At 47.4% G+C, this 23651-nt stretch overlaps 1 protein-coding gene across 1 annotated transcript in view; it reads right to left on the bottom strand.

The window, feature by feature from the left end:
• The window catches only part of A2M (alpha-2-macroglobulin), a 30885-nt gene extending 8487 nt beyond the window's left edge, over nucleotides 1-22398 (bottom strand). Inside the window, exons 1-25 of the mRNA XM_074151993.1 lie at nucleotides 22310-22398; nucleotides 20459-20642; nucleotides 19328-19487; nucleotides 18391-18443; nucleotides 17835-17855; nucleotides 17307-17475; nucleotides 15979-16063; nucleotides 14686-14813; nucleotides 13298-13408; nucleotides 12965-13074; nucleotides 12271-12429; nucleotides 11699-11926; nucleotides 11287-11350; nucleotides 10651-10793; nucleotides 8636-8785; nucleotides 7802-7969; nucleotides 7106-7174; nucleotides 6094-6118; nucleotides 4483-4633; nucleotides 3916-4144; nucleotides 3518-3644; nucleotides 2759-2880; nucleotides 1376-1427; nucleotides 789-872; nucleotides 213-389 (exon numbers count right to left, since the gene is read on the bottom strand). Coding sequence (XP_074008094.1) covers nucleotides 213-389; nucleotides 789-872; nucleotides 1376-1427; nucleotides 2759-2880; nucleotides 3518-3644; nucleotides 3916-4144; nucleotides 4483-4633; nucleotides 6094-6118; nucleotides 7106-7174; nucleotides 7802-7969; nucleotides 8636-8785; nucleotides 10651-10793; nucleotides 11287-11350; nucleotides 11699-11926; nucleotides 12271-12429; nucleotides 12965-13074; nucleotides 13298-13408; nucleotides 14686-14813; nucleotides 15979-16063; nucleotides 17307-17475; nucleotides 17835-17855; nucleotides 18391-18443; nucleotides 19328-19487; nucleotides 20459-20642; nucleotides 22310-22398 — 3058 coding nt within the window. The remainder of the gene's footprint in view (nucleotides 1-212; nucleotides 390-788; nucleotides 873-1375; nucleotides 1428-2758; nucleotides 2881-3517; nucleotides 3645-3915; nucleotides 4145-4482; nucleotides 4634-6093; nucleotides 6119-7105; nucleotides 7175-7801; nucleotides 7970-8635; nucleotides 8786-10650; nucleotides 10794-11286; nucleotides 11351-11698; nucleotides 11927-12270; nucleotides 12430-12964; nucleotides 13075-13297; nucleotides 13409-14685; nucleotides 14814-15978; nucleotides 16064-17306; nucleotides 17476-17834; nucleotides 17856-18390; nucleotides 18444-19327; nucleotides 19488-20458; nucleotides 20643-22309) is intronic.
• Nucleotides 22399-23651: the final 1253 nt, after the last annotated feature.

Raw genomic sequence — 23651 nt, 5'->3', positions numbered from 1 at the left:
AAAAGTGGGTGCAATGATTAGGTACCCTAATGGTTAAGTAACAGAAAATAATAAAGGAAAAAGCAGTGAAGAGTCTTCTAAGACATACAAGCAGAGATCATCTGTGCATGACAGAAGCTCTCTTTCCACATCTGGCCAGCATTTGACAGAACCACCCCAGGCAGGATCTGGAAAAAAGCCAAAGCAGAAGCAAAAGCCGTGTCCCAACTCACCGCTCACTAAGTATCCGATGGCCTTGGATTTGACCTCCTCACTCAGCTGCCCTGTCTTGTTCAGATAGTCCAGGACATAGATGTTTGGTGCAAACAGGACCATGTTCTGCTCCCCACAGCCGAATGGCATCTGGAGGAGCTGGTGCAGGTTCTGCATGGCAGTGCCCATGATGTCGCCTGGGGAACAGGAGATACCAGAGGGATATTAACAAAACTGAGGGCTGGCTGTCAGAATCAGAAGGAGCTACTGAATGAGAGAAGCAGGAGATGACAGAGAAGAACAAAAGAAAATCTGGATTGATAAAGATTCTGGAATGAAACACAGAACAGCAGAGAAAAAGGAGAAGAGGTAAATGAGAGAAAGGTTAGGGCACTGGCAGAGAACCCTGAACAAAAGCACATGCAGAAAGGGGAAAAGAAAGAGCACAACTGGGAGGGAAAGTTCTCAAGACAGAAGGGATGAAAGGGAGGAGTGAGCTGTGCTGGAAACCAAGAGAAAAAGCTGTGAGGGAGGAGTAAGCTGCAACACAGAGGGGCAGAAAAAGCACATAGTTTTCTCCCAGGCTGCTCACTCACCCAGCACTGAGAAATATGCTCTGCCTGAGTATTGTACCACATTTGGGGGGAGCAACAGGGAAAACTTCTCTTTCACAGGCACTCCTGAGAGAGAAACAAGACACAAATAGCTTCAGTGAAGTCCCAAGAAATGACTAGTGGAAGGGGAGGGGGCCTCAGTAAAACAGGAATAGTTCCCATTAGAAATGCCCTGACTTCAACCACTTCGTTTTTCCCTGGCTATAAGGAAATCTCTGCATGAAACCACCCCCAGCCACTGTTGGGCACTGTAGATCACATCTCTACATCTTTTAACTTGGCATGCTAGAAAACAGGAGCTAGCATTTGTAACACCAGTGTCAGCACACACAATAAAACAGGGATGCAAACAGTCATGCTAAATCTGTTCTAGCTTATACCCTGATGCTTAGGCAGGATGGTCCATTCTCTAGAGCTTTCTTCTGTCTTAGGTCTCCAGCTGATGGGGCATGTTTTGATTACCTATCAGCCTACCTGGAGTATGGCAGCACCATCTTCCTCTTCCAGCCACATCCCACCCATCAAACCACACAGGAACAAATGGAGAGAGTGGAAAGAGAGTGCTTTACCTTTTACACAGAGCACAGAGTTCTGGACTGTTTCCTTCTCAACTCCTTCAGGCTTGGGTGGGACGAAGGAAAACAAGAGAAGTGAGAAGTTAGTGAGATGAGAAGTACAGACAGACAGAGGAATCCTTAAGAAGGATGGAGGAATATGTGAAAAGTGAGTGATCTGGAGAAGGAGAGGCAGTCACAAACACCCCCTGAAATACAGAGCACTGATATAATAATTTAAGCAAGTACAAAAACCATGAGCCTAAGTGATTGGTGTTGTAGGTGGAGGAAAGATCAGAAGAAGAGGCACTGCAGGGCTATCACGTGGATGACCTGCGACTACCGTATGCAGCAAGAGACAATTAACATCCTTGCAACAAGAGGACTGCAGCATTACAGCAAGTGCTTTTGTTAGCAAAAGCTCACCGTTGCTCTAGAGGGCTGTCCTGAGGAGATGTCTGCAGTGCTATTTATCATAATGCTGCAGATGCTTCAGGGAACAACATTTTGTATGTTGGTAATAGAAAGGGAAGAGGTTGTGCACTGTAATATCTGGTGACACTACTGACACCATACAACAGAGTAGGCAAGTATCAGGGTTTTTTTTTATGATACAGAGAACACAGAATATACCTGCCAGATTACCACACCCAGTATAATAAATTAGCATTTTCCTATAAAGGGTATGCAATACTGCCACATAATATTTCCTTCTGTACCACACAGCATCAGCGACTCTTCTTGACACAGGAAATTGATAAGCTGTAAAATTTTAGCATGTTTTTATGGACTCGTATAGTATCTGGAGTTTTGAGGGGACTTCTCTCCAGGCATTGAATTTCCATAGGTACTTGTGAATCCCCCACCTTCATCCTGGTGCCAGACTATGGTAGCAAACCAGAAGTGCATAGCACTCAGCTTAAGAGCCCATTTGCTCAACTAGCACAGAGGCAGCATGTGCTGACTGGCAAACCTACTGGGGCCGAATCAAAAGGAGGAGAGAAGCAGTAAAGACGGTGTATTGAAATAGGAGGTGACAGGTAGAAGATAAAGGGAAGGATAGATTGGAGTAGGAGTCCTGCTACAGTAGGAGATAGGGAAATTGTAGAGTACTGGGAGACTGTGTTATTGTGCTGTGTTATTAAGCTGTAGTCTTTATGCAGCCCTGCCAAAGTATAAAGATGATGTAAGACTATCATATCGCCACACTGCATAGTGATCTCATAGAATCTTAGACAAGCCCAGGATGGAAGGGACCTTGATGAAAGATCATCTGGTCCAACCTTTCATGGGAAAGGGAGCCTAAATGAGATTATCTAGCATCCTCTCCAACTGCATCACAGCATACGCTCTAGCCTGTGGGAAAGTTCAGTCCTCCTCTTCCCACATCCCACATACCTCCACCAGCAGCTGTCTGATGACCGTGTCCTTCCGCCCTTTCTCAGGTGTCTCCACGATGGCATTCCCACAGGGCTGCTGGTTCTGCAGGGCCTCAGCACTCACCGAGAACTCCACCTGCCCTGGAGGAAACAGGGTTCAACCAGCCCTGTGGGGCAGTGCCAAGCAATGGGAGTCACTGCCACTTCCAGGAGTTTCAACTTGCAGTCCCATGGATAGGGATTTTCTTTCCAACAAGAACATAGCTATCTATATCAGAAGCCATCCTGGAGCAGATGAACTGCACTGCTATTGAAAGGTGACTCTATTTTGGTGACTGTTTTCCAGAAGCTAGGACACCCTGGTGGTTGGAGTCACTAGCCCCGTTGCTGTTCAGCACACTGCTACCCCACATGCACACCACAGCTGCTACCACAGCACGTAACAACAACCGTGAAAACAACGCATGAAGATAACACAGGGCAATCGTCTCATCTCTGGGAGGGATGGAGCCCTGCTGGCCAGCAATATCTCTGGCTTCAGAAGATGTTGTCCAAGGGCCGTAAGGCTTGATGGTATTGCATGTGGTGTCAGATATGGCCGTGGACACTATGAGTTCACCAACCTTTGCCTCCCAAGTAACCCCAGATAAGAGAGACACTTGGCTGCAATGCTTCCCAGGAAACACTCCCTAACACTTCCCTCTAACACCCAATACTGACCAGGGAGAACAGCACAGAGAAAACCTCCTTGCACTTTTCAGCACCCCAAGACCTTTACCTAGGGATTTGGGAGTCACCAGCCAAGCCACAGTTTTCCTCCCATGCTCGCAGAGACAATGAGATTCTTCCTCCTTTTCCACTGGAGTAGCCAGGAAATGAGTAGACTGAGCCAGAGTCACACTGACCTGCCGGTTGTAGAGAGAGGCGCAGTCAGAGGAGGGTGATCATGAGAGATGGGGACCTAGAAAGCCATAGCAATAGCTATTCCTTCAGTAGCAAAGGAGCAGGGAGCTGGAGCTGTGGGTTCTATGTTTGGAGTATATAAGAGGAATAACAGAAGAACTTCAGGGATGAAGGGTCTAGGGCTACTTAGAGATAAGTATAAGAAGGCTAGGTGAAGGCAAGAGGTATACAAGAAGGGACAAAAGTATATAGAAGGATTTAAACCTTCCTTACCCTGATGCAGGAGGTCAGGTAGTTGAAAACGGTGGCTTTCAGCGTGAAGGACTCACCACGCACCACAGAGTAGGGCATGGTGAGCTCTACAAAGAAGGGCTGGAAGGCTCTGAGGGACACTGTCGGGGACAGGCCAAAGCCCGTGTCTGCCGAAGTGCAGAATGCATTAGCTTTCCACTCGGTGATGGTGTCAGGGACAGTCACGTCTAGATCAGCATTTCCCTCAGAGCTGGTGAAGCAAGGACACAGGGGTGATTTTTATGCCATTTTGGTGACTATCTGTACTCCTTTCAGCCTACTGAACAGTACTGCTTGTGTGAATGATGGGGTGCAGTATGTTTGTTCCTGTAGGGACCCCCCCATATCTTCTTCCAGACGCATGACCATCCCTTAAAAAACCTAACAACGGCTGAAGGTAATTCCATCTCAGAGGATTACCAAGTGATCTTTGCAAACAGTGAAGAACTTTTTGGCATTGAAAAGGCTTGGCAAACACGTGGGGATTTGTGTTTTCACCTTATAAAACCAGTTTTATTAAAAAGGAAGGAACTATCCCAAGGTCCTCACCTTATAGATACTAAACTCCAAATCCAAGTTTCTGGGAAATACTTTCTGACTGTCTCCGTCACCTCTTCAGGAGTCCTTAATGTGGCATGAAGTCTGGGCATCATATGTGGTTGGGGGCCTGAATGTGATGAGATGGAAAAGAAATCAACTACTGATAATTCCAAACAAGCAAGATCTACATCAGCATCATGCTTCGGTCTGAGAAAGCAGCAATCTATGTGGCAATCAGAAGCTGCGCTGGCAGCAGATGCTTGCTGTGGCTGCAGTAAGCACCGATACCAGCAGCAGTGAAGCTTCAGGGTCAGGGCTTATTAGCAAGAACTACCCTTCCAGTATTTCCCGCTGGTCTCCAGTTAAAATCAAAGTTTGTGGGGCAACGCTTCACAAGGTTAAAACAAGGATATTAGAGCAAAGAGCTATTTATGACCTTCTCTGCAAGAAATCTTCTCCCTTTCGGGTACAGTCTTAACGTGACACCCTTCTCCACTCTTATCAGGCCAGCTAGCAATGGAACATCCCTCTGTGCAGTTTTTTGTAGGATCACTGTGACTTAGAAAACCACCTCGCTGCCAAATCTATGGCCTCCTCAAGAACTAGGCTGAAGATGCTCAAACTAAAACCATGCAGTTGGAATTTGGGAGGAGTAAAAATAGACTTTTTGACTAAAACAAAAATTTCCCATGTAAAAATTATTCCCCCAAAAAAGTATTCTGAGTTTGGGACAAAATTTGGTAAAAAAATAAACCTTTGCTGAAACAAAGATGGGGTGGGTGGGACTTGATTTGCTTGGATTTTATAAACAGAAATCCCCCCAAACAGATAAAGAAGAAAAGTTCTTAACTAAATTCTGGCTTTGGTCATCTTTACTTTGGCTAAATTAATTTCTACATTCAGATAAAAATTGTGTAGCACGTATCCATACTGTCTGTGCAACGCGCACCTCTTGGGGCATGACTGAAAGATGCTATGAGAGCTGTATCACATTGCTCCTCGCAAGAGTGACAGGTGGCTCACTTGTATTTGTCTGCCATGGTATTTCAGTCCTCTTTCTGCTGCCTATTTCAGTTTAAACTAATTAAAAAGCATTTACCCTGCATCTTGGCAACTTCTGTCAGAACTTGAAATTGTCTTAAAACTGGACATAGAATCACAGAATCACAGAATCACAGAATGGTTAGAGTTGGAAGGGACCTTAGAGATCATCCAGTTCCAACCCCCCTGCCCTGGGCAGGGACACCTCCACTAGAGCAGGTTGCTCAAAGCCCCGTCCAGCCTGGCCTTGAACCCCTCCAGGGATGGGGCATCCACAGCTTCCCTGGGCAACCTGTTCCAGTGCCTCACCACCCTCACAGGAAAGAATGTCCTCCTAATACCTAATCTAAATCTCCCCTCTTCCAATTTAAAACCATTCCTCCTTGTCCTGTCACTACATTTCCTGACAAAGAGTCCCTCTCCGTCTCTCCTGTAGGCTCCCTTCAGATATTGGAAGGCTGCTATGAGGTCTCCCCAGAGCCTTCTCTTCTCCAGGCTGAACAACCCCAGCTCTCTCAGCCTGTCTTCATAGGGGAGGTGCTCCATCCCTCTGATCATCTTCATGGCCCTCTGCTGGACCCGTTCCAACAGGTCCATGTCCTTCCTGTGTTGAGGACTCCAGAGCTGGACACAGTGTTCCAGGTGGGGTCTCACAAGGGGCAGAGTAGAGGGGTAGAATCACCTCCCATGACCTGCTGGCCACACTTCTCTTGATGCAGCCCAGGACGTGGTTGGCTTTCTGGGCTGCCAGTGCGCACTGCCGGCTCATGTTGAGCTTCTCATCCACCAACACCCCCAAGTCCTTCTCCTCAGGGCTGCTCTCCAGCCATTATGTACATGTACAAAAGCACAGTTTCTTGTGCCAAGGGAAAACTCTCTATCAGTTATCTAGCTAGAATAACTTACATTTTCTAGGATATTTTCCTAAATTTGAGACTCTGGAGGATGACATGGCCAATTATGTTGCCCAAACAGTTACAGTGTAAGAGCTGAGATAGCCCTTAGAAATAGGGTGGATCCATTTCAGACTGGACTTCTGCCACTTGCATCTTACCATTCTAAGCCTCCAAAGTCTACCAGCTTGTCACTGAAAATTTTCTCATTGACTTCATCTGGTTTTGACCATACATGAAACTGGGTGAATCAATGGGGGCAGACTGAAGATGGTATTGGAAACCCCTTAAGCAATATCTAGGAAAAGAAGTCTAGTGCAAAAGCCTAGTGGACATTCAGCAGTAGAATAATATCCTCTGCTCTGTCAGAATCTTTGAAAACTACCCAGTTCTGCTGACTTCTAATGTGGAGTTATCAAAGCTTGTCAGTAGACCTTCAACCCAGCAAAAGAGATATGCCCCACACTCATGCAGAAGCTGACATCTGTGAACCCACCACTTCAGTACTACTTCCAAGGGTTCAGTCCACAACCCCAGCTCTTGCTTGAGTGTTCACCCCAAAATAGATTGGGGATTCCCAGACAGGATCTCTGTTCAGAACAGAGGTGATAACAAGACCCAGTTCCTTTACCGCTTGTCCTCATTGCAAGCGCTTCAGGCACGGCTGGATTTGATGCAAAGCGGGCTCCTGCAGGCACGTAATTCTCACTGCTGCAATACCAAGGTTTCCTCACCTTGGTATTCGTGAAAATCTTTAAACCCATTTCCTATGGGAAAGAAATCCAACATGCTTTTTTTGTTACTGAGTCCTGTTGAGTTTTACACAGCAGACCTGACATTGGTATTTTACTGCCTGAAAAGGAGACGCTGTTACTCTCTGTGGACTGGACCTTGAGATGAACCCCCCAACCCTGGGTCTGGGCGCTTGGGTGGCTCAGAGAGACCAAAGTATAGATCCCTTCTTTCTCTAGGGCACTGGTTCCAGTCCAATCAAGCCTAGGGGTCAGGATGAGCCAGGGAGCAGGTACAGAGCTTTCTCTCTGGAAGGAAATATCCACGGTGATACTGCTTAAGGATGTATTGATTTATTTGGAGTAACTGTAACGGCACAGGATCATTTACCTCCTGTTAGAACCTCATTTCAAGTCAACCTGAAAGCTGTTCCTGTACGAAGAAAACTTTGAGACCTATCCCTTTTCCAGCAAGTCAGGAGCAATGCTGGCAAGACAGGTGAAGCTTATGACTCTCAATGAACTTGCCTCTGGATAAAAATTAGTGTCAGATCATTCAGATTCACAAACCCTTCCCTTGTTGTGTTGCACCATGCCACAGAAGGCTTAAGCATTCTCAGTCCTTCTCCCACTCCATTCCCTAACCATGCAAGAGGGCTATACCTTTAGGATGCTGTAAGTGTCCTCTTCATTCATCTCCACTACTGGAGAATAGGTGATCCCATTCAGAACTATCTTCTTCAAGGGTACACAATTCTCCAGGGGCTCCTCCAAGAGCCTGTCTGGACCATGATAGTCATGCACTTCCTTCACTGGCAGCAAGCTGTACACCTAGGCAGAAAGAGCCAGGGTATTTGGCATTTTCGGTGTCCACTGTCACAAAACACAACTGCGGGAGCTGGATGCAAGCACCATGACAGTCACATCATGAGCACATACATCCACATTGCCATGATCCTCCTCCCTGTGGTGGGAGCTAATGGGAATTTGGGAGTCAGAAAAAGAGATCCAAATTTGCCTCTTTTGTTATGGACAGCATGTTACTCTGGTTATTACGGCTCAAATATATAAAAAATGACACTGGCCAGCCCATCTGCAGTCCTTTGTCCCTGCTCAGGGATTGTTGTTTGCTGCTTGGCATGAGGGGAATAAGCTCTCTGGCACTTCCAGATGCTACTCCAAGAAAATTAGTCCATGGCTGGAGAGAGTAACTGAAAAATCATCATCAGACTCACAACAGTGTTTGGCTCTGGCCAAGAGAAGCAGTTGCCTTAAAACGGCTTCCTAATTGCCATCCCTACAGTCGCACAAACCCCCTAAGAAACACCTGCTGCCCAATTCTCATCTTTTTGCCCACTGAAGGAAGATGAGAAACAGCACAGGACAGCTTTCCTGTGTCAGCACTGACCAGAGGGATTGTTCAGTCTTCCCACCCCACCACTGGGCTGCGCTTGCTCTTGACCAGGCTCTGAGTTGCTCCATGGACTAAGTACTTACAGAGCTGGGTGACAGGTCAGCTTCTGGCTTCATGAGGAGAATGCTCTTGTCCACAGCACGGACAGCACAGAGGGAGTTCGGGGAGGCTCTGAACAGCAAGTGAGCATCAGAAGAAGGCAGGCCTTCAGAAGGAGAGAAGCTCAAGTCCACCTGTAGCCGCAGGAAAAGCTACGTCACAGACGCCCTATCCTTGCAAGACTTTTCCCTCCAGTTGAGTGCATCACTTCCATCCTTACAAAGCACACATACACATGCACACACACCCCCCCACCACACAATCCCTCTGTGCTACTGCAGAGCTGGGTTTCCTTCCTGCAGTGCCAAAGGAATCGGCACTAACAGATCTTGGCAACTTCGAGCGTCACATTTGCTTATAAAACTTTTAAGGCAGTTTTGGGTTTTATGGCCCCTGTGAATGTGATGAGGTAATCTCACGTAGTGGCTAGATCTGTTCAGGAAGCTGTGCGTGGTCTTGAACCGGGTCCAGTCTCTGTACTGCACCCAGATACTGTCTGTGCAGAGAAAACAAGCTCGCAAAGACCTTGCTTAGCAGAGAAGCAGGGATGCCCTGGAGCAATATTGTAATATCTACTGGCTGGTAATGATTCCGAATCACTCTGAAGGACTGGCCTGTTGATTGAGGCCTGCCAGACTTGTGTGCCTTCCCCAAAACCTAACTCACAACTTGAACGACCCCCTACCAACCTCTGCCCTGCAAGTCCTTGCTAGCAGAAGTTTTCATCACCATCTCACATGATTTTATAATAAGATGGCTAACCAGCATAAATCTTCCTTCTCCTCAGCAGCACACACACGCCTCCCCCAACATGCAGTTATCAAAGCATCCTCAGAGAAAACACGTTCCCTGACAAAGCAGCATCAGCTGCCAGTCTCCTTCATATCCCAGCCAGACCACGGCATGTCTTCTGCTGACACACCCCACCTCTCCCAGGGAGTGGACTCATAATCTTCAGACTGCAAAAGCAATATTCTTCAGGAAACGTGAGAACAAGGGCTGTAGCAAGCTTGCTATTAGAAAAACTATCTAGCATAGAGATAGCCCAAACTCTGTCCTGTCTGGACTGACAATAGCTTTGAATACAGGATGCTTTCACAGAGGAAAGCAGTACCTAAGCATGTACATCACTTGGCACTTGGCTTGCACCCAGACCATGTGCATATGGACCTATGCAGTCCATAGAATGACCTTTAATATATGAACAAAATTCAGGTCACCAAGCTCCTACAGTGTCACCAGTCTCAAGAATTCATTTAGCTTGGGTTTTAGCAGGACAAGGGACTGCCTTTTGCAGCGTCCTGCCTACTGTCCTGAAGTCCCAATGGGCTTTCTTGAGGTTTTTCTCTTCTTAGGGCTGCTCATACATCAATCTGCTCTTCTGCATAAGGAATATGCGGGGCTATAACAGAATTGTGGTCCATGTGCATTTTCTCCGCTCCTTCAGTCTCACCATTGCTATCGAAGCACCACAGTGCATTGCTCAGCAGGTTCAGGCAAGGTTTATCTCCATTTACATACAACAGAAGTTAAAACGACAGGATGAGATGTACGGGAGATGTAGTGATCTGACAAGAATTAGCTTCACCCACTGGATTGGGACTGTGTGTGTTTTATTTTTGCTCTGTGACCACACAAGCAGCTGCCTCATTGCTGGAATGAGTTTGTGGGAAAAGGAGTGAAACACACGGGCTGCAGTATGACATAGACATGTAGCCTCTGTTTTTCTGACACAGGACCATGTGTGAGATTAGTGGCTGTGACTAGTCCCTAAGAGGGGTTTTATCAGCGTAGTCCCTGCTAGCATCTCTTTTCCAACAGCTGATCTCCTCCAAGCAAGCACAAACCAGTAAGCAGCAAAGCTCCCTAGAACAATTGATAGGTGGCTTGTCCAGTGTTAGTATATCTAAATAAATGAGCTTAGTTGGGCTAAATCTAAATAAATGGGCTTGACCACGCTGCAGTCTGAGGGCTGCTCCCTCAAGAAGGGGACACTCACCTTATTGCCGAAACACTTTTCTACGTTGAACTTGGTTGAATCAGCGATCACCTCCCCGCTTGGGGCAGTGGTGTAGACAAGCACTTGGGCCATTGGGGCAATTTCAGCTTGTACAGGCAGCTGTAGCGAGAAGACCCCGTTGGCTAGCAAACAGAACAAGAGCAAAAAGTTAAGGTACAGGGAACCTGCCGTTGGAGCAGCCAAAATTCTAGGTTTGACTTCATGCTGAACTTCATCCTAGCCATGATGAAACCCCAGGCCTCCAAGTGGGATGAACCGGTGCTCACAGGGATGCGTAAGTCTCACTGACTGAAAAGGCTTGCTTTGAGTCCTGTTTTCCAGTGCATAAGGATGCTGAATTTTGGTTCAGCTTCTAAAAAGACACCATCAGCCTGTGTCCCAAGAGCACCGGAGCTGGAGAAATGCAGTGTCAGAAGAAAGACAGCTGGCACGGGGGTTAGAGCAAATCTGTGCAAAGCCTAAATAAAGGCAGAGAAAAGAAAGCTCAAGCTCTTCCCGTGTCTTAGGGGACATGGAGATGTGGATCCCTGTGCTTGTATGGAAGCAGCCTGTATCTCTGCCACAGCTGCCCAGCCTCCCAAGCCAGCGACAATTTGGCAGTGGAGAGGAACTCACCACTTTCCTGGTTCAAATCCAGAACATGGGTGCCCGCTTGCTTAATGATCCCCTTGGCCATCACCTGAATGGAAGGAGAAACCCTGCTGTGATTGAGGTTATGCATGAGCCAAACATTAAAGAACAGGAGCCTGAGAGGACAACAACTGAGCTGAGCTGTATTTCTGCTGCTCGCACCCTGCTCAGCTGCTCCCTGCCTCCCTGTAGCAGAATTCCAGTGCTCACCCAGGGTGCCCTGGGACATCCTTACTCTTCTGCTCCTAAATCAGACCCTCCTTTTCGTGGGAAAAGAACATATGAAGGATGATGGGAAAGTGTTTAAAGCCTACTGCCACAAACCATAATTTCCATCTCCAGCCCCCCTACAATTACCAGTGACATCCTCACTGTTGTAAGGCAGGTGTAAGCTTACCAAGTAGTAAAAGACGATTTTCTTCTGCTCTCCTATGGCCTCTGGAGTAAGGATGTAGTGCATCCGGACCTCTACGGAGGAGCCACAGCTTAGTGTCTCAGACTTGGGCTCAATTTTGAGGAAGCTATTACTAGGAGAGTAAAAGCGCTTTAGTGGGAGATAGCCTTCTGCATAATATGGAACAACCCAGGAGCGGTCATAGCAGTAGCGGTGCACTTTATGAATTGCCTGGAAAAGGAGAAAACACACACATAGCTCCTCGAACACAGGTGGCTGAACTGGAGACAAAATTTATGGCCTAATATTACAGGTTTGGTATTTTTTGTATTTAAGCAACAAGGTAGTCTACAAAAAAGTCTGCATTGGAAGATGCAAGACAGGGTGGTGGTATCCTTAGCAAATTATTGGGAATTATGTCATTCTCAGAGAGGCTGGAGTTCTTCTCAAACAAGTTGAATCATATCAGTTGAACAAGAAGCTAAGTGCTTTTGCATAGATCATGGAAACTTCAGGGTTACTCCTCTTCCAGCCCTATGGGTCACTTAATCACTTCCTCTGCCCTCAGGACTCACCCTAATTCCAACAGAATCAAAGTACAACGTGGAAGTGTTCAGGGCAAACCATGCCCTGCCCTCTTCATTTGTTGTGTAGTTGTTTTCCTGGCCTCCTTGTAAAGAAATCCTCACAGTTTCATTGGCAATTGGAGCACCAGATCCATCCACTAGTTTCACCTGGAGAAGTAAAAACAGTACAGTATAGGAGAGGAATGCCTGTCACTTGAACAGACTGATACACCACCAAGCTAAGGATGTCAGGCTTATGTCAGACAAGGAAGTCCCCCCTGCACTTTACAAGTGCATCATCTATCTCTTTCAGAGAGGGCTGCAAACTTTCTGCATCTTTTTTTTTTTTTCCTTTTCTGGCCCTTTTTTATCTCCACCTCTGGGTCAGAGGAGTGGATGTGGAGATTGACGTGCACTCACACCCCTTAGGCATCCTAGACTGGACTGTTTTTCCAGAAGACTGGAAAAACAGAATTCTCCTTGACTGGAGAAGCAGAAGCTCAAGGACAGGGGTTAAGCAGAATGAGGGCTGTGCTCTCAGCTGCTGTTCCCTGATTTGAGAGCCTGCAGAGGAGAGGAGGCCCACAGGGATTAGCAGCACTGAGGTCTAGCATCTTTGCAGAGTGGGGCATGTATCTGTCCAGGAGATGCAGTAGCATGATCGTTCGGCACTCATGGTATTCCATTCTCATGGTTTCCCTACCTGCCCAAAAAAGGGTATTCCAGGTTTGTAGTGGGAGTCCGAATGCTCAAAGGTGATTTTGCTAATTGTGGTTGTGATCTCAGAGAAGCTTGTTCCAGTCAACTCCACTCCTGCAGGAAGATGCATGATAAATTCATTTGCCTCTGTCTGACCAGAATTACTTTTACTCGAGGCCAACCCTCCTTTGCTGGACAAGCAATTTTGCTGATGCTCCTGGCCTCCAGGATTCCAGAACACCAAGAGTCTGCTTTTCTCCCTCACCCCAACATGGCAGGCCCCTCTGCTGGTCTCTCTGGGTTTATTACATGGCTCTTCAATCCAGATGCTTCATACCTGTCTCCTCCTCTTTAATCTTAGCCTCCACATGGAGCTTGTTCTCATATCCACTTCTCTTGAGCTGGAATAACTTGGTCTTTACCACTTCAGAAATGCAGCCATAGTTGTCTGTCTGTTGGAAGAAAGCAAACAAGACCATTATAGTCTCATCTACATAGTGTTTATCCAACTTAGTGAATCCATCACTGTGCGTTGCCCTGAATTGGAAGAGAAGCCCATAAACTCACAGTTCATTCCCTCTGCTGTTTTTATTAAAACTGGAAAAGCACATAAATACCTTGGCAAGGAGCATTTTGAAGAACTTGCAGCAACATCAAAGCAAAGGGTTTGCAACCTAGAAGATTTTTGTGTATGTATGTGGGAAGTTTGAAATTCCAAATACTTTATACAGAAGCGTAGGGAGTTATTCAAGATCATGCCACACAGCAAATGTTTGTCAGGCATCAGGCACGTTAGACTGTAGCTGCTGACTTAAAATGCACAAGCCATGTGAGTGATAGAAGAACTAAAGCCTGTATACGTGTAGAAAGAAGACGACAGCTGGAAAAGTATTTTCAAAGCTTGCCACCTCCCTTCAGCATCTTCATGTACAAGGCAGGTCTCCACAGAAAAGGGAGGAGATGCCTGGAACAGAAAAGCTCGCACCGCAGTGTTCATGTTTTCTTTTATCATGGATAGCAACAGCAGTGGCAGAGGCAATTGTGGGGATCATACTCAGCAGACCCCAAGGACCATAAGCATGTCTTCTGCTCGCTTTCCTGTCCTGGCACATTTCCACAATTGCTATTACCCCAGCTTCTGTCAATTAAGCTAGCACATTTGCACCTATCCTTTCCAAACACCATTCAGTTTTGCTCTTGCAGACAGTCTGAAGAGTGAAAAAAGTGACTTTTTTTCTGTCTTAAGCACTGCTGCTAAATCCGTATTACTTTCCCTCTTGCTCAAACTCCATCACCCCTCCTGGAGTTTCTGCTCCTTTCCTACTTCTAACATGAACTTCTGATCCCACACACTGTCCCTAGCGTAACCCAACCCCAACTCTGCTCTCATCGTTCACATCTTTTCTATCTCACTTCTCTCTTATACTCTCTACACTCCATCTGATCTTTTTTATTTGTTTCTTTCATCTCTTTCTTCTCCATCAGCTTCTTGCTTTTACCCACACCTTTCTTACCGCACAGACCCTTCCCCCTATTTCTACCTTTCACACTTCATCTTGCACCCAATCTTTTCTCCTTCTTCAGGGTTCATTAAAATACATGGAGTCTCTTCCCTCTCCACACTTACGCTTGTACATGCTCTGTTGGAGCAAGCCTGTTCCATACAAGGTGTACTTAGCAAACCACACTTTCTCCTGTCGCCCTACCCACAAGGGTAACTGTGACTCACCTGTCCAGAGAACTCATCACACACTGCCCTACTCTCTTCGCCATAGCAGGTGGTGGATGCATGTTCAAAATTCCGGCAGACACGGAAGCTCACGAGGCCAGGAACAGGCTTCCCAAATGTGTATCTACCAGCAGGGAGGATTGAAAGAAAAAGCCATTTGGAATGTAACAGGGTTGGAAGAAAATGACTCATCCCCAGTGGAGCCAGGACTCTTCCCTGGAGCTGCCTTCAGGATACAGCAGGGTCATCATAGGCAATAGCAGAAGGAAATTTGGTAACATTTTAGGATCAAGCTTGGTGATGGAGGCGGGAGCACTGAATCTTATAGTCCTGATTGCCTCCCCAGGAATAACATACAAGCCTGCAGAAATCGTTTACCCTAATGCTGACTTAGTTGAGAGTACCCTTCAGCTTGGAGAACACGTTGCAAGTATCTACCCCACCGCCCAGTTCTGATGGATCTGGTTTGTTCATGTTTACCCAGGGAGGTGATTGAGTCACCATCCCTGCATGAGTTTAAGAGTCGTTTAGATGTGGTGTTGGGGGATATGGTGTAGGGGAGAACTTTGTAGAGTAGGGTAGATGGTTGGACTCGATGATCCCAAGGGTCTCTTCCAACGAGACGATTCTATGATTCTATGTGTGTGTGCTGGGTCTTTTGGCTCATTCTGCAGCCCAAGCCATGGCTCTCCCTGCAGGATGCCTGCGACGTTGCTATGCAGAATCCAATGAGCTGGCCCAAAGGAAAGAGGGCATCTGCATCACTCATGGTTTCCTCTCAGCAATGACAAGCAGGAACCACAGTTAAAACATCATTCCCAGGTAAACTAAACTGAAGACCTCTTCCCTAGCACTGTAGCTGGTCTGAAATCCTCTATAACTTAAAAACAAAACAAAACAAAACAAAACAACTCTCCCAAAAAACCAGAACAGTATGTTTCTACATGTTACATACAAAGTAATTTTGGAGATTTTCAAGACCCGCCTGGATGCAGTCCTGAGTAACATGCTCTGACATGCTCTGGGCAATCCTGCTTCGGCAGGGGAGTTGGACTAGATGATCTTTATGGTCCCTTCCAACTCTAAAAATTCAGTGAAATTCAGTGAAAAGTGCCCCAAGCAGTAATTGTTGCCTTTTATCTAATGGTAGATGTAGTCTGTTTGAGCCTGGGACCCCAAAACGATTAAGAAATATAATGAAGCATCATATCTCAGTCTCCCAACTGGACTTTCAGCAGCAGCTGAGGAAAAACATGAAACCAAGAAAGACTTAAAAGAATGACACTCACAGACCACAAACTGTCACCTGCAGCTTCTCATCAAGAATGGTGATCACCTTGGGCATTTTCACTGTTACTTCGAATTTTGGCAGCACTGCAGCAGAACCAAAGGAAAACAGTCTATGTAGTGGGGAATAACGTAAGAACGAGACATGAAGGTTGCTCAAAGGCTATTCTTACAAGTGACCTGAAACCCTTTTGCATCTAAATGGTCAGATTTTAGAGGCTTCTGTCACCTGCACATCCCACTGAAGACAGTGAAAACCACAGGCACTCAGCCAACCACTGTGCCAGCTAAGGAGACAGGATTATTACATCAGCTATTAAAACACAGCAGCTTCCTAGATAGATAGCACATGGGTTATCAGTCCCCCAGCAGCAGGACAGAGTGAAATAGAGACTTAAGTCAATAGAGGTCTCCCACAGACATACTGAGCTGGAGCTACAGCCTGGTCTCTGCATTTCCAAAGCATGCAGATCTTACCAATTTGCAAAACAGGAAGACCCCATAGCTTCCCCAGAGACAGCCCAGGTTGACATCACATCCAAACCCAGCCGGATGGTGACTGTCTTGGAATAACTCAGGAGGGATTCAGGGCATAAGGGCACACAACAGTCTTGCAATTGGAAGAGGTGAAAGGACTTCCAGACTCATCTTCCCAGACTCATCTCTGCTGCATGAGCCAAATCATGCCAGACCACGTAACAAGGGCTGCAGCTGGCTTGCTGGGGTGGGAAGATAAGTCGGTGGCGACCATGTGCAGATGTGTACTGCGATACCATTTCCTAGCCAAGCAGATGGAACTGGCAGAGGCGTGAGAGTACCAGAGAGAGGTTAAAGCACTAAGGTGTAATGTGAGTTACAGGCTTAGCCTGTGGGGGAGGACAGGCTAGATCTGAATTTACAGAGAGCCCCAGTTTACACAAAAAGGTCAGGACTTTGGACCTCAGGCACAGGAGATCGAGACTAATAGCACAACATAGGTGTGTAGCCAAATGGAGATGAGACTCTGGTCTTAAAACACCTCTGAAAGGAGGTGAGGCTTGTGGACAGACTGATTCAAGCACACTTGTTCCTCCTGATGGGAGCCTTGCTGTGGTGGGCAGTCAGAAGAGCTGCACTGCATGGTCTGGGGCTTAGGGAGGAGTGGAGACAGGTGGCTCAAGTCCTTCAGTCTTTGCTCCTGAGAAAGGGATGATGCTTGGGAGGGAGAGGACACAGAGACATTTTTTCCAGCCATGCTGGACATCCTGATCAGATCTACCACCCTGTTCAATTAGGCTTTCATGCCCCACGGGACTAGCTGTTAAGAACCTAAAATTGCAGTGATAGTTACCATACTCCTCCACAGAGAAAGGATGCTGAATTGTCTTCCCAGAGGCCTTCTGAGCCACCACTCTGTAGGTCCCTTGCATAGGTTCAGAGGTGAGGTTGAAGAACAGCTGGATTAACCCCCCCTTTAATTCTGCCTTTGTCCACTGGTACAGACGGTTTTTCTTTGGGTCCTACAGATAATGAGACCACAAGAAGATCATGAGAACAGTGGGAGTCTGCAACGAGAACTAAAAAGCACTAAGAAAAGCAGTGAGGGGAGGCCCAGCCCCAGTGGGAGGCTGCAGGGCAGGAGTCGGGGGCACTAGCAGAGTTGTGTGGGGAGCCCAGGGCTGCACAACAGAAGGAGCTGTGACCTGGGCCCAGAGTACATAGTTGCCACCGTATGAGTTAAAGCTCTGAATACTCAAAATTAATGTTATGGACCCGCTTAATAAATAAAATAGACAAGAATCATCTTGAGGCAGCCGGTAGTTATGCTGCCAGGTTGGGGTGTGACAGATGTGAACGTGACTTGAATGTTTGTACGTACCTCAATATAGACCAGCGGAAACTGGAAAGAGAAGAAAGGAAACACCGTATTTAGAATGCACATTTAGACAGAGCGCAAGCAACACAGTCAAATGTCCAGTGCTGTGACCGCATTCGGGGAACAAGCTGATCACCCAATGGGATAAGGAAGAAAGTCCCTGCTATGGAGCAACAGAGGATTTTTAGGAACACCAAGGGGGAGCAGGAGCAATCCTTTGTCTCAGGCAGAAAATTCAGCTGAAATTACTCACTCTGTATGAGCTGCAATACTAATAAGAGCAGGTGTACACTGTGATAATGGCATATTTGCTCACGGCTGAGGTGTTTACACCAGCATCATTCATTTGCAGTTTGTCAAACCTTTCCAAAAATGCAGAAGGCAGCCTTGTGCAGAAATGTGAAGGACAGATCCTGTTAACAAGGTCTGAGGTAACCCAGGAATTGCACAACTGTCTCAGCGTACTGAGACCTCTCCCCAAAAGACACTTCTTTCCTCCCTTTCCCCACATAGATGACTTAAGGCCAAATAACTAGTAAAAAGGAAGCATCATACTTACCACCTCATTCAAGGGACGGAAGTCTTTATCCAGAGAAACAATTCTGAAAAGGACTGGTGGAGAAAGGCAGACAGTGAGGTTCCAGAGTGCAGTCATCAACCAGAAAACATCAGTTGCAAAAACAAACGGTACAACAGAGAACAGAGCTGTTCTCTTCTAAAGAAATGCCATTCACTAGAAAACTAAGTCACGCTAGAAGGTTACCCGTGTAACAGATTACACAAATAAGAGCACGTTAAGAGCACATCCATGGCAGTGTGAACATCTTCCTCATCACGGGCACCAGAATCTCATTAACTAAGCCCAAAGTTAAGTTTAAGTTTCCTTTGTCTACTTTGCAAGGATACGTTTTTACATTTGAATTCACATGGGTCTTCTAATTTTGTTGTAACTAGACTGACTTCTTAGGAAGGATGGATGCAAGCAAATTATTTCAGCACTTGGCTGCAAGTCTGTGTTGGCTCTGGATGGATAGAGAATTCAGTGTCTCTTTTAGGACATGAGTTCCTGTCCAGGCCAAGTTTAGGAGATCAATGGCCCAGAAGAAATAAATGGCTTATATAGTTCTCTCTGTCTTTATTGAGGAAAATCAGCTGATGCTTTGAAAGCTATTTCATTACTTAGTCCGAATTTTGGCCCTGTTCTCTATAGGACAAATATCCAGTCTTTCTCTGATTTTAATGCAGATGCTAAATGCAGGGAGCACAACAACAGAGCCTCCAGTGACAGAGGGAGTGTGTGCAGGTGCCCCAAGTACGTGCAGGTATCTTAAGGTTCCCCAAATTGTTCCCACCTGGAGCATTAAAAACATAAGCCTCAGCCATGAGATTGCTCTTCTGGCCTCCACTGGAAGTAATCACCACCTGCCCAGCACAGTCCAACAGTTTTAGTATGAATTTTTTGCCTCAAATGCATATCTCCACCCCTTCCCCAGTACCTGTCTGTCCGGGCTTGTAGATGGGTTTGTCTGTCTGGACGAAGACCAAGCTCTCAGAATTCCTGACCAGCACTGACTTGCGGCTCCTGAACTGCAGTGTCGCCCCTTTCACCGTCACAGTGATAAATGTGGCCGGTGACTGGCTATTTGATTTTGGAAGCTGGAGAGTAAGAAAGCAACTATGTTACGGACCACCTTTAAAGGCTTCCTGAACCGAACCGGCCTTCATAAAGTAAGAGATCTAATATAATCCTGATGGACCCAACACAGAGGTGACAGAAGCTATAATCAGGAACAAAAGACTGAGCTTTGCTTGTCCCATATTCCTACTCATTCCTACTGCTGTGCAGTGATTGTGCAAGTATTGTGCAGCAAAGGAACTCCCAGCTCTGCCACCCAATTTCAAAAAATTCTTACTGCCCTGAGCAAAACCTTTCTGTCCTTTTCCTTCTGACGTTCCCAGGGAATATTCCCCCTTCTCTTTCAGATAATGTCCCTAGTCCTTGCAGAACATTTCCTTTTCCAAACCAGACACGCCAGATCTCTATACATCTCCCTCAAAAGTGACAAAATCATTCTTCAGCCTGTATGTGACAAACCCAGCCATAGATGACAACTTGTTCAGTGTCCAGAAGGCCAGTTCTTCAGCCTTCAGGCCAAAGACATAATCTATGCTCTGAGCAAGATGAGCAAGTTGAATCACAGCTCTATGTTCTCACATTAATTCAGTGTACTATATCCACAAGGCAAAACGTATCTGAGGTCCAAAAGCTCTATCCCAATTTGAAGGCACTCAAGTGACAATCTGTGGCTGTTGAAGGATGATGTGGAGAGCCGTTTGAAGAAACTGTTCACCAAACAGCCATCATCAGGAGCATCAATACTAAAACCACTGCTTTCTCCTGGCCTCTCCTCCTCCTGTCCTAGGGAAGGCCTGGCTTTCCAGGATTCAGCATTTCCCATTCAGGTAGCATGCTAAGGAGATTTCAGCAGCGAGAGGGTGTAGAGGGTGATACGTTTGGCCGAGAGAGAAGTGAATACCTACACAGTGTTACTCTGTTCATTACTACTCAGTGCCCTTACAGTTTATCTCTGGAGCAAGGGATGAGCCCGCAAGGATGAGATACTCACAGAGAAAGGGATGCAGGTGAACACGTCCTTCTCCGACACCACGTCGTCAATCAGGCTCCTGTTTTCCCCCTGATACTCGAGTGTGGTGCTCAGTGTCACAGACTCATTCAGGTGGGTCAGCTGAACGCAGACTTTCTCAGAAGAATCGGTGTGTATCAGAAAGGGCAGTAGCACCATGTACTGCCTTAGGAACAGAGGAGAAGGTCAGGTTAGAGGAGCAGGAACAGGTAACAGGGTCCGTACAGAAAGAGCAAATAAACCAATCTGATGACTACAGTCTTCACTGTATGGGAAGAAAAACGCATTTTGTAGGGCTGTTATGAGATTTCCAGCATGTCCGTAACAGAAGGGGAAGGTAGAGAGGCCGGTCTCAAAAGTAAGATACCACAGGAAATTCTCAATGCAAACGTCTGGGAGAGATATGTTTTTCCAGGTTCTGGCACAACAGCAGCACTCCCTCCTGGGACACTGAATAACGGCAGTGGGGAGAAGTCAGTTGTCACCTTTGCTAGACACGCAGTAGGATTCAGGAGCCGCACAGGTGCTGCTTCTCGGTGAATACACGCCATTGACTACACACCGCAGACCATCTCTAGAGGTTCCTCGCAGAGACCCAAAACTGCCACAGCGTGGTGCCCGCTCTCAGGCAAAAGCACTGGAGTGATGTTCAGTTTTTCAGGGAAGCGCGTCCCTCTGTTTCAGCCCGAGCGAGCGGCAGGTCGCTGCCCGGCCCTAGACAGCCTCCCAACCTCCCAGCAGAGACACCAGCCCGTGATGTCCCGGTGCCCAGCACGGCGCCTGGGAATCAAACCCGGCCCACCTAACGGCAACGGTGGTGCTTTTTGGGAGGATGAGGACTGGCCCCTGACAGCTACCCCCAGGGCAGCGAGCAGCTGGGAGAAGAGCCCTCCACACCTCGGCAGTAAGGTAGGGCATTGCCTGTAGCGGTAGGGGAGGCTCTGACACCTTCACCTCCACCAGTTGGTCTCCAGGGAGAAAGCTCTTGCCCCTCAGGGGCTCACCCTGCATTTGGTGACAGCGCTGCAGCACAGCCTTGCTTTGCTGGGGAGGAAAAGGCATCACCGAAAAGCCAAAGGAAAAAGTCTCCGGGATGGCAGGACCCCTCGCACGCGGCTCCTGCCATACGCGTACACACGCGCACACACAACACACACTCCCTTCACGTACAAACGGGGCTGAAGGAGAATGCAGCACAATACACCCGCACAGACCCCAACAGGCACAGCCTTAAAGTGCCGCATAACCCTGGCTGAGGAGGGAATTTTCATTCCCTTGGCTGAGCTGAAAAATGTGAATTTAAAAATGAAGCCATTTTTGGTCATGCCAGATCTGTTATTTGTTCCTTTTTTTCCTCATTATCAGTCAAAAAACCATTCCATCTCCTGAGCATTTTAACCTGGGAGAAGGGTAGTCAACCCACAATGAAACCTTTCATTGCCTTTTCAAAAAAGCCTGTTTCTTAAGAAAAACGGAATGTGTAAACACTTATAAAAAGTTGCCTTTCAAAAGAACCAATTTTGTGCAGAAAATTCTGTTGAAATGCTGTCAGTTCTCTGAAGCAACGAGAGATATTCTCATAGACCTTTCCCTCTTTTGGTTGGTTTGTGTTGGTTTTTTTCTCCCTGAATTTTTACTGATATCTCTGCTTCACAGACTGTTTTGGGTCCCCCTGAAGCACTAGAGTTGCTCTTCGTAGAAGGCACTTTACCAAGCCCTGGTGTCTCTATTCCTGGGTAGAGGAAAGCAGGCAGAAGATGAGACAAAGCAACAGACACGGGAATAACAGCCCGGGTCTCCTGCCTGCCCAGAGACCCCCCCTGCGTAGCTTACGGCTCTGCGGCGGGCGAGGTGTTTCCAGGAAGGAAGAAGAGGAGAAGGAGGAAGATGTTGGGTTTGATGAGCAGCCCGTCCTTCCCCATGGTGCAGACAGAGCAGGTCGTGACGAGTCAAGCGGACACCCAGCCTGGTCCGGCGCTGCCTGTGCTCCCGCTCCGCTCTCCAAGCCAACCCCTTTATACTCTTCCCCTGCAAACAGCCCAGGGGCTGGAGGAGATAAGGGCTGGGGGCCAGGGCCCCTCCGGAAACGGGGAGAGGCGGTAAGGAGGAGCTGGAACCAGCAGCCCTCAATCTGGGCAGCAGGCCAGGCGCTGGTGAGGAGAGGGAGGGCAGGGTGCCCAGCAGGCTGGAGCTGTCTCTGTTTCGGGCCGGGGCGGCGGGCAGCAAAGGAGGAAAGGTGGTAGCTGAAGACAAGAAGGGCTAACAGCGGAGGGTAAGGGGGAGGCCTCCGTTTCTGGCAGGACTCCCCGCGTGGAGCAGAGGTGGGCACAGCGCCGGGCACGGAGGCTGCTGGAGGAGCCGTTTGGTTTCCTTCAGACTGGGAGCAGGAGGTTGACCTGGGGTTTGGTAAACAAGAGTGGGTGTGCCTAACCACCACTTAACAAGGCAGGATCTGAAAATAGGGAACGCAAACTCTGAAAACCTTTCCTCTTCACCCACCCTGCTCTCCTGTGCTCTCCGTCCCTGGTCCTACCAGCGCTAATGCCAGGAAAAGAGGCCAGAGAGTGCCTGGACAACCGTCGGAGATAATCTGACCTTCACCCCGACAGAAACGGGGACAGTGACACGATGGGACACTGCCAAAAGTTCAACCCATTAACAGCACGTAACACATTAACCAGTTCCCCCGAGCAGCAGCTGCAGAGCGGACCTGGCCTGGGTCTTGCTCTCCCTCTGCTGGTTTCCATTCCGGGTCAAGCTATTGGCACATCGCAATCAAATTATTCCTGTTTGATGGATTTCTTCCTGGTTTCATTATGTGAAAATCCACCTGATACGCTGTGACAGGTGATGTTATTTCATAGAGGGAAATTCTGGTTTGACCATTGTCTTTACTGCAGTTACCTTGGTCTGCAGCAGGAGGATCAATAGCTCTGGTAATTATTACCCTTGCAAGTGGTAGCGGAATATCTCTCTTACTTACAGCCCCAACCCAGACTCCAAAGAATGGAGATCTGTGTCGGAGGATGTAAATCATAATTTTTGGATTAAAAAAGGTGCAGGATAAAATGATTATCTGCCTGTCCTTCCCTCTCTGACTATCGTCATCAGAAGTTTAGTGAGCTCAGGAACTCTGCAGTTAAGAAATCGAAGCCCAATGAGATAATAAACCTTC

This window comes from Numenius arquata, chromosome 1 (genome assembly GCF_964106895.1).
Source record: "Numenius arquata chromosome 1, bNumArq3.hap1.1, whole genome shotgun sequence".
In the NCBI taxonomy this organism is placed as follows: domain Eukaryota; kingdom Metazoa; phylum Chordata; class Aves; order Charadriiformes; family Scolopacidae; genus Numenius; species Numenius arquata.
The sequence above is the reverse complement of the archived record's forward strand: the minus strand, read 5'-3'. Positions and strand labels throughout refer to the sequence as shown.